General features: G+C 40.7%; 1 protein-coding gene across 1 annotated transcript; it reads left to right on the top strand.

Annotated features, from left to right (window-relative positions):
* The first annotated feature begins 3,172 nt into the window (after nucleotides 1-3,172).
* Nucleotides 3,173-14,809, top strand: ftr83 (finTRIM family, member 83). Its single transcript, XM_014195815.3, has 7 exons — nucleotides 3,173-3,902; nucleotides 4,445-4,540; nucleotides 4,794-5,027; nucleotides 5,939-6,098; nucleotides 6,291-6,347; nucleotides 6,956-7,024; nucleotides 11,645-14,809. The coding sequence occupies exons 1-7, from the start codon at nucleotides 3,312-3,314 to the stop codon at nucleotides 12,172-12,174; spliced, it is 1,737 nt and encodes a 578-aa protein (XP_014051290.1). The 5' UTR covers nucleotides 3,173-3,311; the 3' UTR covers nucleotides 12,175-14,809.
* Nucleotides 14,810-16,322: the final 1,513 nt, after the last annotated feature.

Genomic DNA, 16,322 nt, shown 5'->3' with positions numbered 1-16,322 from the left:
TAAACCTTTATTTTTTAATTGAACCTTTATTTAACTAGGCAAGTCAGTTAAGAACAAATTATTATTTACGATGACGGCCTACCCCGGTCAAACCTGGACGACACCGGGCCAATTGCGCGCCGCCCAGTTATCTGTTAGCTGGCTCTGTATTGTCATTGGCAATGGAATTGTATGTCCTCTGAAGCTCATCATGAATCTACATTTACACTGAGTATCCAAAACATTAAGAACACCTGCTCTTTCCATGACATAGACTGACCAGGTGGATTCAGGTGAAAGCTATATCCCTTATTGATGTCCCTTGTAAATCCACTTCAATCAGTGTAGATGAAGGGGAGGAGGAGACAGGTTAAATAAGGATTATTAAGCCTTGAGACAATTTAAGACATGGATTGTGTATGTGTGCCATTCAGAGGGTGAATGAGCAAGACAAAAGATGCCTTTGAACGGGGTATGGTAATAGGTGCCAAGTGCGCCGGTTTGTGTCAACAACTACAATGCTGCTGTTTTGTTTTACGCTCAACAGTTTCCCGTGTGTATCAAGAATGGTCCACCACCCAAAAGACATCCAACCAACTTAACACAACTGTGAGAAGCATTGGAGTCAACATGGGCCAGCATCCCTGTGGAACGCTTTCGACACCGTGCAGTAGAGTCTATGCCCCGACGAATTGAGACTGTTCTGAGGGCAAAAGGGGGTGAGGGGGTGTTCCTAGTGTTTGGTATACCCAGTGTATATGAAGTACAGAGTCAATCCAACCAATAAATAAAGCATTGCCGTCTTCTGTTTTGTGTGTCCAAGATTCACAGATTTACAGACTGGATAATTGTAACAGCACTACTGCTGTGAGCCAGCTATAAAAAATATCAGGGCTTCTCCTAAAACTGTCAGGCACTGAAACCCCAAACTTAGAATTAGAGAGTTGTAAAGAAACAGTTTTTTAAATATCTAGAACTAATAAGATGAATTGCTTGGCAAATATTGATCATGTTGTAATTTCCCTGGCCCCGGGGCAATTTCAGGTTAAATCTAGATTTCAACCTCTACCCACATTCTTCAACACAAAAAACTGACCAGATCACCTCATGTGCAATAATCTCTTGCAACCATCTCGTCAAACATGACACTGGACATTTTGTGAGTAGCATGTCAGCTACAGTACTTGTTCAGGATGACTTGCAGACCCTATAACAATGACATTCGGTGTGTAGAATATAGCCAATATGCTTTGACTAACACAATGTACTTTTTGAAGCAGTTTTCTTTACCCTGGTGTTGTCTGGGACATCTGGCCTGGTCACATTACATTCTTTTTTAACAACCCTGAAACTCCACTGAGCTAACAAGCTGACAGCCATCTTGGAACGGACGGAGGAGTGTTGAGGCTGATGTGAAGAGGAGAAATGTGGAGAAAAAATAAAATCCAATTAGAATCATGATTTGGATTGAGAGGAAATGAGTGGAAGAGATAAACAGTTGATAATTAACTGCTCTCAATCGCATAGCAGGATGATGAACACCTATTGCAAGTCACTTTCTGTTGCTCAAGCCAGATTCCAACCAAACAACTTTATTTATTTTACCTTTATTTAAGTAGGCAAGTCAGTTAAGATGGCCTAGAAACAGTGGGTTAACTGCCTTGTTCAGGGGCAGAACGACAGATTTGTACCTTGTCAGCTCGGGGATTCGATCTTGCAATCTTTCGGTTATTAGTCCAACGCTCTAACCACTAGGCTACGCTGCTGTGGAAGGGTGAGGAGATTAGTTTTGTCATTAGTCACTCTAAAGAAAAGTCCACAAAAAATGTCTTCTTCACCCTCCCCTCTTTGATTTGCAGCCAGGCCAAGAGGTCAGTGTGTACATGCCCTGAGTGGGCATCCATTATATCACTTTTCCCCACAGCCATGCCCTCACTACAAGCTGGATGCTATCAACCAGCAACAATACTCTGAAGCCACATTTATCAGTGACGATGTTGACAGATTCAGATTCATCTCACTATGGACAATTCTTACATGCAAAAACAATGCCTCCTGAGAAAAAAAATATTTATTCCCTATGGCATTTGAGATATATGGTCATTGATCTTTTTTGTTTCCAAGAACTGACAGAAAATACAGTTAAAATTACAATGCATTTTAGAAAAATGTGTTTAATGTTTAAAATATTGTAATAGGTAGGGCATTGTTACAGGTCTACCAATAAGTGGCAGTAATGAGGGAAATGGAATCAGCCATCTTGAAAGCCTGAGATTCTGTTGGTCATGTGTTTGTTTGCCATGTTGAAGGTAGACCTTAACTGATCTGCAAATCTACTTGTATGATGGAATTGTGTATACAATGTATCTAACATGTTTCGTCATTGTCGAGGTGTTGATGGATGCTTTGGGCCAGACTTTAGAACTAGTGTGAAAGATGCCCTATTTGTAAGTTTGCTTAAAAAAAAATTCAAGTAACCTCTGCAAACTGTATTGTGATTTAATGGTAAAGATTCTAATGGAATATTTAGTAATTGTGGTGTTGATAAAAAGGCAACTCCAACCACAGTTTTTTTGTCCTTTGTTTTTAGTATTGAAACATGGCTGAATTTTAAAACATTAGACAAACCACTTCCCATAGCCTGAGATTATCTTGTCACTTAGTGGGTTAGACCAATAGTTTACCCTTTTGTAGTGTGACTTATCAAAGAAACGTATCACTTGTGTACAACTGATGTTGGTACTTCATTAGATGTGCAGTGAAGTCCAGTGTGACACATATCTTACATTATTATATGTGCAGGGAAATCCAATGTGAAATTGATCTTAACTGTGTGCAGTGAACCATGTTTTATGTCACATGTTAAATAAAAATATTGCACTGCATAAACGAACAACATGAGGGTCAAAATGTGAGCTTTGTCTGGGGTAGAGTCCCTGTTGGAAATTATGTAAACCAACAGTGACCTATATTTGTAACTACAGTATCGATTTGCAGTACTGTCAAAACAAAGTTAAATCCTGAGATCACACAATTCAATCATTCCTCTCACTTTCTGAATTCACACTCCTCTTCCTGATTGACGGCTGTTGAATGGTTCCATTGACACTCTGTCACCTGGCCCCACCCACGTTTTACTAGTTTCTGCTTAACCAGTTTAGCCTCCTTCCCTCAATGACTGTTTAGTCTATATAACATGCTGCGGAAGCACCTGTGGCTCATTTTGCTCAGACCTGACGGACGGGACAGACCGAAAATTTAACAGTCTCACTTCGTCTTTAGCCTACTACTACCAAAAACCTAACAGCACCAGGGTGCATCAGTCAATCCCCATGTCTACTGACCAGGAGAGCTGCCATCTGTGTAAGGAAGACCTGAGGGACCCAGTCTCCATTCCGTGCGGCCACATCTTCTGCTCCATCTGCCTGAAGACCTACTGGGACCACGCTGACCACACCGGTTCCTACAACTGCCCACGTTGTCGGGTCACCTACAACAAGAGACCCACCCCACGCCGCCTCCAGACCTCCCGCTCCTCCTCACACTCAACTCACTCCCAACTCAGGATGTCTGAGACCTACCCTCCTCCACCTCCAGACCCAGACTACAATTACGCTGGACCACAAGATGTGGGATGTGATATCTGTATTGGGAAGAAGCACAAAGCCATCAAGACATGCCTGATGTGCCTGGCATCCTACTGTGAGAGGCATCTAAAGCCCCACTATGAGAACCCTGGCTTCAAGAGGCACAAGCTGGTGGATGAGATCGGCCATCTGGACAGACAGATTTGCCCCCAGCATCAGAAGGGTCTGGAGCTCTTCTGCAAGACGGACCAGATGTGTATCTGTGTTCTGTGCACCGTGAAGGAGCACAAAGGTCACGACATGGTATCTGCCGAACAGGAGAGATCAGAAGAACAGGTAAAACTGCTATGTCTTTGAAGTAGTTGCATTTCTGTATTGTTAAATGACAAAGCTATTAGTGTAACAGGAAAAAAAACTACTTTTCAATAATTTGCCTATTCAAAACCATAAGGTTTCTGTAGCCAATTGACTGCAGTTGTGTGACTGAGAGCGACAGGTTGATTGTTGGAATAGATTAGCTAGTATCAGCCAAGCCCCTAAAACAAATAATTCAGGCAATCAGTTAGACTCACCCACATGAGTGAAAGCAGTTACTGTAAATGTGTGTGGGCTGGGGTGGGGTGTTGCAACCAAACCTCTATTCCAAGAACTACTACTGGCTAGATTTTATTACTGCATTGTCTGAACCTAATGCACATTATAATAATGCATTTTGAAGGCCATTTCAAATTACATGAATGGCGAGGAAAAACATGCCACTTCACTCAGCCACAATTTTTGTCGGTAGCATTTGAGTTGTTCAGTATTTGGAATATTTTGGAAACAATTGTCTGACTTGTGGGGCTATGTCACTGACGTCCTGTGTCCTCCATCCATAGCAACGTCTGGGTGCCACCCAGGCAGAGATCCAGGAGAGGATCCATGAGAGGCTTAAGCAGATGGAGGAGCTGAAACAAGCTGTGGATTCACTCAAGGTACATGTCTCTATAGCACATAAAATACAGTAGGTTGTGAAATTACACAATTACAATATACTGTTAAGTCATACTAAACATACTGTAGATGTACTCACAGTGTATATTTCTAATGTGTGTCCTGGAGAGACACATGATCTTTTCCCACCAAGAGATTTCATAATCACAAATATCAATACATGTATTGGTACAACCCAAACTGCTTTAGAGATTATAACAGCATGCCCAATAAGTGTGCCCCTTTCCTCTCCAGAGCTCAGCCCAGAGGGCTATGCAGGAGTGTGAGAAGTTGTTTGGCGACATGATGCGTTCCATCGAGAGGATGCAACAGGAAATGACCAAGCTAATCTCCTCCAATAAGAGGGCAGCACTGAACAACGCTGAGGGTCACCTAGAGCGTCTGACCCACGAGATCGCTGACCTCAAGAAGCGAGACAACGAGATCACACAGCTGTCACGCACAGAGGACCACATCCACTTTATCCAGGTGACTAAAGGCTCGCACACATCGCACCGAATGTGGATCTAGCGTTAGTCTTGCGATCGTTCAGTGCGCTTTGTTTTAGGAACCACCGTAAAATCTGTGAGCACTCGGTTCGCAAATGATGTTCAGAGGTGATAAATACTCTCAGGCTTTAAAGTCTAACACCCCTCACCCTAAAACAACTACTATAATATTTGGGCTCAAGCCAAGGAATGACACAAGCAATTTTAAACATTGCCTTCCCCCTAACACTATATATATATCTCATATTTGAGTGGCCCGCCAAGCGCATCACCCCAAAATAACCAGAACTCTTTGCACAATTTGGGTTAAGTGCCTTGCTCAAGGGCACATTGACAGATTTGTCACCTAGTTGGCTCAGGATTCGAACTGCCGACCTTTCGGTTACTGGCCCAATGCTCTTGCCGCTTCAATGGGGCAGAAGGCCGTGTGTTGTTGTGATTCTTAATGGCCAGATGGCAAGTAACAATGACAAGAAGCTGCAATGTGGAGACTCGTAGCTGGCTAGTTTTATCTTTGTTCTTGATACCATGTCTTGTTTTGATGTCACGTCTATGCTAATATGGCAAAAATTCACTAGCTAGCTAACCAACAACCGCAATGATGTATTTGAGACAACAATTGTGCAAATGCATTTGTTTTTCAATGAACATTGAAGACTAAATAGTTACATGTCAACAATCTAAGCCAACCCAGTCTGTTTTGACCCATAGTTGCGCACACGTCGGTTTTGTTGTTAAACAACCAACCTGTCTATAATAATTGAAGACAGGAAATATGAAGCCAGGAAATGACACGAGCCAATTCAAATGATGAATGTGTCATTTGAAAAGAGGGCATGTCTGTCCTCATCCATTCACACATCTAACCATCTCTTATCCTCTCTGTTGTAGAGCTACCACATGCTAATCGCTCAGACGGAGGCTGAGGAGCTGCCCACAGTCTCAGTGAACCCCTACTTCTCCTTCGGACCCGTCACCAAGGCTGTCTCTGAGATGAAGGTCCATCTCCATGACATCAGCAATGAGGAGCTGGTCAAAGTGGCCAAGACTGGTGAGACAGTGAGATAATGCACTGTAACTTCAGTTAGTTACTGCCATTGCTGAATGAATGATGTAGAGCCGAGACCTAGATTAAACCCCAGGCTTTTGTCCTTTTTAAAACCATGGACTTGGAAATGCTTCAGTAATTTACAATATATTCTTATAGAGAATATTTACTCAACTAGAATTTTTCCTCTTTCAGTGAACAAAATGCCTTTCTGCCAACTGGATGAAGCCAAAAGGAGAAATACTGTGAAAGGTGAGTCAATCAACATGAAACTCCCCACTGACCTCATTCTGGAAAATACTTGGAGTGGTATTAGTTCAAAAACAAGGATATCGACCCCACCACTCCCCCAGACCTCCACCAAACCGCCAAACAACATTGTTAGGTGGTTGCTGAGGAAATATGGGCTTGCCTTGTGTTGTAGCTAAATTCCAGTAATTACATTTTCACAGGGCAATCACAGCATAATCTGAATTTCAAATGGCTCCTTGAGTGATTATAATTTTCTTATTGCTCTGCTGTGCGTAAAAAAACCCAAAATGGTTCCTCTAGTATTGTTGGAATAGTAAAGTGGTCTGAGCACCTTGATCTTTATTAGAGGGCACTCAAAGGTCAGGTGGTGGCTCAAGTGGCCCTGAATATTTACATTGGCTGATAAGTTAACTCTCTTAGAACACCACACACGCATCAAGCAATTCTACACAAACACACACTCATTAAAGTTGGATTTTCTGGGGATATCCGAAACACTAATAAATCCCAAGATTGTAAAGTAAATTTCCATGCAGGCTATATTGTACAATCCAAATACAATGTTATGTATGTTTTTTGTTTTCTTTTGCATTTCCTTCTCTTTGTAGCCGATGCAGTTGTTGCCGTGTACAAGTCTCCAAGCCAGGAGCCCCAGCACAGAGAGGACTTCCTGAAATGTACGTCTATTTAATGATTCTCCTTCTGAGACTATACTTACCAAATCAAATACTATAGGACTGAGGGTTCATTCTATACTTACCAAATCAAATACTATAGGACTGAGGGTTCATTCTAGTGCCATTTAATTATTCATACTATTTGATCATATAAGTGTGAACTACTGTTCATAAATTGCGTTAAAACCACTATAAAGACAGGAGTTAGTCTAAAATACTACCTGGCGCCCAGCCCACATGGAAACAGGCTAGTGCTGTGATGGGAGTAGTCTTACCACATTCCTTAGATACTAGGTTTGTAAGTGGGCATGCTCAATGAACTTTATACCGGTTTACTGCGGTGAGTGGGAGTATAGGTTTGTAAAAAGGTTATACAGAATGACATCACTGTATTGGCAAATCTTTCGAAGCTACGTTACTTGACTACTACAACTATTGGACACTACAGCTTCAGCAAGTTTAAAAACTGCTCTGAATAGGACAGTCAAGGTATAGAATAGAAGTGCGTACTGAGCATGCGGAAAGGGAAACATCGGTCACAAGCAGATTTGAATAACTGTGGTCCGAGCTATACATGTAAATAAATGGCTCTGCCTCCGGTGGTATTCCAGATGATAGGCCAAGTGGTCGATCTTCCAGACCAGATGGGCCAAGTGGTCGGTCATCTCGTCCTAGCGGTGGCTACAGAGAGTACCACCAGTTCTGACCTGGCTGAGGGGTGAACCAAGGTGAACCAAGTCTATAGTACATGAGCTACTGTAGCTGTTCTACTACCTGCATGCTGGTGCACACCTGTCCTGCAGGGTCACAAGTTTTTATTTTGTAATTTTTTTGGTGGGTGATTTACAGGTACAATATCAATTCATATTTTCAGTTTATATAACATGTACCTATGGGCTCCACAACTTTTTTTTTAAAGTAAGAAATACATACAGAAATAATTACATTGATCAAAAAGGATTTTGTAATAGTACAATTGGTATGTAACCATGTTTTCCACCCCATCTAGCAACACAGGTTAGTTGTCAGTGCCCACTCCCCTAAACATCCAAGGTTCCTTGTCAACTGAGGATGCTTTTACATCCTCCCTCTCTTCCCATTTCCTCCCAGAGACCAGAGAACCCTCCCCATACCATGCCTTCCCCCTGCCAGCAGTAATCATCTGAGAGATTCAAGGAGCTATCACCGTTAAGTAATATAACTTAGCAGATTAAACATTTACATTCATGCACTTTGAAAAAAAAAAAAAGTGTAACTTTGTCCCAGAAGCATTTAACTGCAGTTCACACCCACATTATATGAAGGACTGTGCCTACCTGATTTACGGGACACAGTGAACAGATTGGTATGGGGCCAATTTCATCATATAACTTTCCTTGGTGTTAAATACAGTTTGAATAAAGTATAAATTGATGGCTCAGATTATGGGATGTCAAGGTCATATTTTTCCATACTCTGTTCCAGTTAAAGGGTTGTTCAGATTCACTTAGATCTGTGGACCATACTTTTAATGGCTAGCTCAGAACATGAGCTTTCTAAAAGTTGTATATATGCAGTGCATTCAGAAAGTGTTCAGACCTCTTCTCTTTTTCCACATTTTGTTACATTACAGCCTTATTCTAAAATTGATTAAATACAATTTGTTCCTCATCTATCTACACATAATACCCCATAATAACAAAGCGAAAACAGGTTTTTAGAAATGTTTGCAAATGTATTACAAATGTAAAAAAATTAAACCTTATTTACATAAGTATTCAGACCCTTTGATATGAGATTCTAAATTGAGCTCAGGTGCATCCTGTTTCCATTGATCATCTTTGAGATGTTTCTACATCCTGATTGGAGTCCACCTTTGGTAAATTCAATTGATTGGACATGACTTTGAAAGGCACAAACCTGTCTATATAAGGTCCCACAGTTGACAGTGCATGTCAGAGCAAAAACCAAGTCACGAGGTCAAAGGAATTGTCCGTAGAGCTCCGAGACAGGATTTTGTTGAAGCACAGATCTGGGAAAGGGTACCAAAAAATGTATGCAGATTGAAGGTCCCCAAGAACACAGTGGCCTCCATCATTCTTAAATGGAAGAAGTTTGGAACCACCAAGACTCTTCCCAGAGCTGGATGCCCGGCCAAACTGAGCAATCGGGGGAGAAGGGCCTTGTTCAGGGAGGGGACCAAGAACCCAATGGTAACTCTGACAGAGCTCCAGAGTTCCTCTGTGGAGATGGAAGAACCTTCCAGAAGGACAACCATCTCTGTAGCACTCCACCAATCAGGCCTATATGGTAGTGGCCAGACAGAAGCCACTCCTCAGTAAATGGCACATGACAGCCCGCTTGGAGTTTGTCAGAAGGAACCTAAAGGACTTTCAGACCATGACAAACAAGATTCTCTGGTCGATGAAAACACGATTGAACTTTTTGGCCTGAATGCCAAGTGCCACGTCTGGAGTATACCTGGCACCATCCCTACGGTGAAGCATGGTGTCGGCAGCATCATGCTGTGGCTGTTTTTCAGCAGCAGGAACTGAGAGACTAGTCAGGATCAATGGAAAGATGAACACAACAAAGTACAGAGAGATTCTTGAAGAAAACCTCCTTCAGAGCGCTCAGAACCTCAGACTTGGGCGAAGGTTCAACTTCCAACAGGACAACGACCCTAAGCACACAGCCATGACAACGCAGAAGTGTCTTCGGGACAAGTCTCTGAATGTCCTTGAGTGGCCCAGCCAGAGACTGGACTTGAACACGATTGAACATCTCTGGAGAGACCTGAAAATAGCTGTGCAGCAACACTCTCTATCCAACCTGACAGAGCTTGAGAGGATCTGCAGAGAAGAGTGGGAGAATCTCCCCAAATACAGGTGTGTCAAGCTTGTAGCGTCATACCCAAGAAGACTCAAGGCTGTAATCGCTGCCAAAGGTGCTTCAACAAAGTACTGCGTAAAGGGTCTGAATATTTATGTTAATGTGATATTTCAGTTTTAATTTTAAATAAATTTGCAAACATGGGGTATTGTGTGTAGATTGAGGGGGGAAAAAACAATTTAATCAATTTTAGAATAAGGCTGTAACGTAACAAAATGTGGAAAAAGTCAAGGGATCTGAATACTTTCCAAAGTGAAAACAAGTATGTTATATCTTGTTTTCATTGAACCATTTTCTTCATTACCCACCCTTATTCATGAAGTCTGCTAACTTAATTGTAATGGTCAGAATTGTTAACTTATTTTTTTATACCTTAAGACAAAATATGCTGCTGAAGAGATTCCATATATAAGGCTGCGGCTACAACTCTGTAATTATAGTGAGGGGGCTAGGGAGGAGGGGGGGGGGGGAATGGTTTTCCAGAGGGTCTTCTTGGTGGGGAGTGACCAGTGGTGTGGGGGGGGGGGGGGGGGGGGGGCCTGTGGGTCCTGCTTGTTATTTTACATCCATGGATTTATCAACACTAAAGACAACTATTACATTTTAGAAAAATAATGGCAACACTAGTTATTATTCTCTTGTGAAATTTGAAAAGCCTTAATAGTCCTATCAAATGTTCCAGCTGTCTTGATCTCCTAGCAAGAAACCATATTTATATATTTATATAGCAATGCTCCAAGAAACACACCTGTTCAAAAGGACGCACATAAAATAGAGAACCATTTGTACAAAGCCCCAAACAAAACTCATGTGTGGCTTCGGGACAAGTCTCTGATCAATTTATAAGAACCTCAATTACCATTCTTGGTAAAGGCAAAGATCAAGAAGGCAGAATCACTTTCCTTAAATGTATCCATAATTGAAAGAAAATTACTTTTATTACATCCATAATTGAAAGAATATTGCTTTTATCAATGTCTATGCTCCAAGTATTTTTTTTATATTCTCTGATCAGCATATTGTCTGAATTAACTGAATTCCAAATGGTTATTGGGACAGGCATGAATCCCATTCTGGACATGCAGGACAAATCTAATAAGACCAACTACAATCTTGCAGGGTCACATTAATCATAGCCTGGTGTCCTGATCCCAGATCTGTTTGTCCTGCCTTGCCAATGCATGAGAATTACCAGAGGAGTTGGCCAAACAGCACAGACCGATCTGGGTCCAGGCTACGTTACTTGCCCTTAGTTTGCCTGATGAAACTCAAGGTCACTTTGCTGACTTGAATGACTGGTAGCATTTGCAATATTATGTTTGTGGTAATTCAACTAACTACGTCTGACCTTTTTGACATTTCAGATTGGGGATGTGCTAGGCAATAGGGTACTTAAATCTGGGACTTGGGCTGTGTTTAGACAGGCAGCCCAATTCTTTAAAAAACAATCCCACTAATTGGTCTTTTGACCAATCACATCAAATATTTTTTAGAGCTGATCTGATTGGTCAAAAGACCAGTTAATGAAAAACATATCAGAATTGGGCTGCCTGTCTAAATGCAGCCATTGTTTTGTATAATTGTGTATAATATTGGTTTTAAACAACCTTTTACATTCCATAGCTAACCTTGTAATCTCTAGTATTGTATGGTTATAAGGGTAAAATGATCAAGCCCATAGGAAAGAAGAGCATTCAGTTCACACAGTGGCACTCACTCATGACATGCCTTCTCTCTCTTCTCTCTCAGATGCCTGCGTTCTCACCCTGGACCCCAACACAGCCTACCGCCAGCTATACCTGTCTAGAGGCAACAGGAAGGCAGCCCTGAAGAGAGAACCACAGGACTACGCTGACAGTGCCTCCAGGTTCGACTGCCTGCCCCAGGTCCTCTGCAAAGAGTCCCTGTCTGGAGGTGCCTACTACTGGGAGGTGGAATGGAGTGGAGAGGGTGCCTCCGTGGGCGTCACCTACAAGGGCATCAAGAGAGTAGGCTACGGGGACAGCTGCCGCATCGGCTACAACCGCAAGTCCTGGAGCCTCTTCTGCTCTGATTCCAGCTATTCCGCCCGATATGGTAAAGACCAGGTGGAAATCAATGCACCCTACTCCTCCAGGATAGGGGTCTTCCTGGACCACTCAGCAGGCACCCTCTCGTTCTACACTGTGGGGGACACCATGTCTCTCATACACCGCTTCAAGGCCTCCTTTGCTGAGCCTGTCTACCCAGGCTTTTGGGTCTGGTATGAGTCAGCGGTCACCATCCGTCAGCTGTCATAATATTATATTACCTATGATTAAATTATGATTGTCTATGTATCGATCATCATACGTATTGTGATTCAAGTAATATAACTGCATTTGTAATTTGACTCGTTTAGTATCCCCTTTTCTCAAATTGTACTATTTAAATTGATGTTTTACTTTGTTCTATTGAGGTTTGAATTAATGTCTTATACTGTATATAAATCATCAAATAGAGATAGATATCTCTGACCAATTGGGTTGGGTGAGTAAAGGAATAAACATGATATCTATAATGTTTTCATAATCATGAAGGCTCTACTTTAGAATAGACTGATGTGTCAACTAATATATTTGATAAATGAATATACTCTATGGATCAGATGAATAAAATACACCTGAAGTTGTATATAAATGTATCACACAGAGAAACTGGAATGTGTAATACAAGTTTATTTTATATTAATATAGTATTTCTGTCACGTGTGCATTCAACCCAATAATTGATTTGGAATAATTGTAATAGGCACTGTAAAGCTAGGATGACCCTTAATGCCATAATGGAAGACCTGGAAGAAAGGTCTTTATATAAAATGTTTTCCATAAGGGCCGGCCATTGGTGGAATAGCCGACTCACTGTAAACCGGCTACTTTTTCCGCTTCATAAATTTTCATTGAAGTTTCAATTCGATAGTCAGTATAGCCTTCTTCCGCTAAAATGAACGATATGCATCTTCTAGTGATAGGACAGGGGCCTGTCCGCCACAAAGCGAGAAATACAAATAGGTTATTTTAATTGCCTTCGTTTTTATTGATCTAATATATTACATACTTTTGTTCACTTTCTAGCATTCAAAATAATAGATACTGGCTGCAGTTCAAACACGTCATTTTTACCCCCTCAGCCCTTGCGCTAGCCACTTTCCCTCTGGGGAATCCCCGTCGAAACCGGATGCAGTTTGATTGCCATCTTAAGTAGAAGTCCAATTCACTAACGTTGCCCCCTCGGCCCTCAATTTAGCTTGAGGGAGCGGGTGAACAACTTTGGTCACTTGCAGGGTTGATATGACACACAATTCAATGCAAACTGTAGTCACATGTCAAACTCTTGTGCCCGCGAAGTGTCAAATTGAATCAACAAGGCTGCATTTTCGGCATGTCAGGAAAAAATATGAAGCTAGCTTGCTAACGTAGCTAGATTCATAAACATATTTTTTGGAATTCTGAAATTTATTGGAATAAATGACTAAACTATAAAACTAGCTAGCCAGCTATGGGTAACTGTAGCTAGCTACCCGACAGGAGTGCTAGCTAGATATGTTAGCTTACTAGACATATTTTTTAAAGCTCAACTTCAAGATTTCCACCAAGGTCATTGCCTCTACAATCATCACTCTCCCTCGCTTGGGCAAGGGACATTTAAGGTACACTCGGATGTGACGATGTAAAACGTCATTCAAGGGCTGAGGGTTTAGGGCCGAGGGCTGTCTATTTTGAGTTTGAAACACAGCCACTGTATATATGTCTAAATCCCCAAAACATGTCACTCCAACTCAATACATCACTACTGGGACAAGTCAATTTTCTTACCCTTAGTACATTAAACAATGCATAAACAAAGTTTTGCAGTATAAACCCATTGGGGGAAAAATATATATTTAAATATACTTAAATCATACTTCATCAACATATTTAATTATATTTAAAATTATCTAAATTGGAAGAATTTAAATACATTTAATGCATTTAATGTACATTTTATTTGAATTTTATTAGCGTTTTAAAGTATATTAAATACATTTAAAATTATCGGAATATGAACTTTTTTTGTACTTTTGTATATTCTTAGTATATTAGACAAAGAGCAAAACAAATATACTTTGAATACATCTTAAATACATTGTACGTATATTTGTCAAAAATTTGAAATATACTAAAATTGTATTTATAGTCTCCTCACTACAAGACTTAGCAAATACACTTCTACTCATTAACTACATTAGCTATTGTAATAATAATCTTCTCAGCCGATGTTAACATTCTATTTTTATTCTGCATATTTGTATTATTCTTTTCACTCAGTCATTTAAATCATTATTGAGGAGTTACTACAATGTTGTTGATCCAACCTCAGTTTTCTCCTATTACAGCCATTTAACGCTGTAACTGTTTTACAATCACCAATGGCTTCATGGTAACGCCCCTATGCAGTTTCATTCCTGTCCTGCAGCTCATTTCAGAAGGATGACTGTATCTTTGATATGTCTGGGTGGTGTAATACATAATCCACAGCATAATTATTCACTTGACCATGCTTACAGAGATATTCAATGTCTGATTTGATATTGTTACCATCAATCACTGACCTTTTATGAGGCATTCAAAAGGCCCTCCGGTCTTTGTCATTGAATCTGTGCTTGAAAATCAATACTTGTCTGAAAAAAAATCATGTCAACCCCTATTACTTCACACATAGTCCATGTAGCATATTATGTGATTTGTTAAGCCACATTTTACTCATTTAGGCTTGCTGTAACAAAGGGGCTGAATTCGTATTCAATGGCTATATTTTAGTTATCTAATTTGTATTATTAATTTTTTACTTTGACATTACAGAGTACTTTGAGTTCATTGTTGACAACAAATTACAATTAAATCCATTTTAATCCCACTTTTTAACCTCTTACAGCTCCTTAAGGATAGGGGGCAGTATTGACAATTTCGAAAACAATATGTGCCCATATTAAACTGCCTCCTACTCAAACTCAGAAGCTAGGATATGCATACCTGTTGTATTCGGCGCATGTGACTAATAAAATTTGATTTGATTATAAATAACATACAATCCTTTACTTTCAACTGTTGGTCTAACTCAAACAGTTCAGAAAGTCACCACCGAACCCCTGCTTTAACTACATCTAAATGTCAACCCCGTTATTCTTATTTTTGTACCCTCTACCACAATTGTGAGAAAGTCAGTTCTGGTGACTTTTCTACTTCAAAATGAATGAAAATAAAATGATGCTGACACCATCTAAAATATAATTTTCCCCTCCATAAATAATTCTGGTGACATGATGATCGATGATTGACTGCCGCTTGACAAATAAAAATATCCTCTCTTATCCATAATAATCCTACCAGCACTGTATCTGCGAGCTGTTGGATAGAGAGCAGGTGCCAAGACCAGAGTAGGCACATTAGCTATTTAACGCAACAGTTTCTGTGACAAAAACTATCAATAGAGTTGAACATGCGATGGAAACACATCAAACTTTAGATTTTTATTTGGTACATGAAAATTTAAGCGAAAAAGTACATTTTGTGTACACTACATTATCAGCACTGATTTTTATCTGCAACAAGTCCATTTGATTGAAACATCCAAGCTAGCAATGAGGAATCGGCCCAGAAGCGGCCCTCTTCCGGGGGGCCAGAACTGATTGAATCAGGCAGGAATCGGTTGTAGGACTCAGTCCGGAATCAAAATTAATGACTGCCCAGAATCGGCCCAAGTACATCGGGCTGTTTCAATCTACCGGAATTCACCCGACTTTGCCGGCATCTTACCAGAATCCCCCAGAAGCGGCCTGATGCAAATTTAAATAAATGTATACAAAATTACCCGATTTAGTCATTTTAAATATTACTATTATACATGTTCTGCATACAAATTATACCCATCCACCAAAAAAAAAGTATGTCGGAGGAAACACCGTACAAACCTGGTGAACGTGACAGCGTGCATGCGCCTGGCCTGCCACAAGAGTCGCTACAGTGCGATGGGATAAGGACATCCCGGCCGGCCAAACCCTCCCCTAACTCGGACGACGCTGGGCCAATTGTGTGTCGCTTCATTGGTCTCCCTGTCGCGGAGGGCACAGGTCTTGAACCAGCATCTATAACAACGCAGCGGTTTCTTAGACCACTCGGGAGGCTCCATCCAAAGTTAAATGCTTATCAAAGTATAAAAAATGCTTATCAAAGTATAAAATTACTACAATACAACTTAAACAGGACTCTTAAATAATTTTATTTAAATGCTAATTGTATTTTTGGATCACAGAAACAATGAGAATATGGAAAAATAAATAAATAAATAATATAAAGCAGTCCGTGTAATCATCTGCCAGAGAGTAGCCCCAATCGGCCCGAGACCCAAGTAATACATTTGGGCCAGATAA

Source organism: Salmo salar, chromosome 04, assembly GCF_965601325.2.
Source record: "Salmo salar chromosome 04, fSalSal1, whole genome shotgun sequence".
Classification (NCBI taxonomy): Eukaryota; Metazoa; Chordata; class Actinopteri; order Salmoniformes; family Salmonidae; genus Salmo; species Salmo salar.
This window is presented reverse-complemented; position numbering and strand designations above follow the sequence as displayed.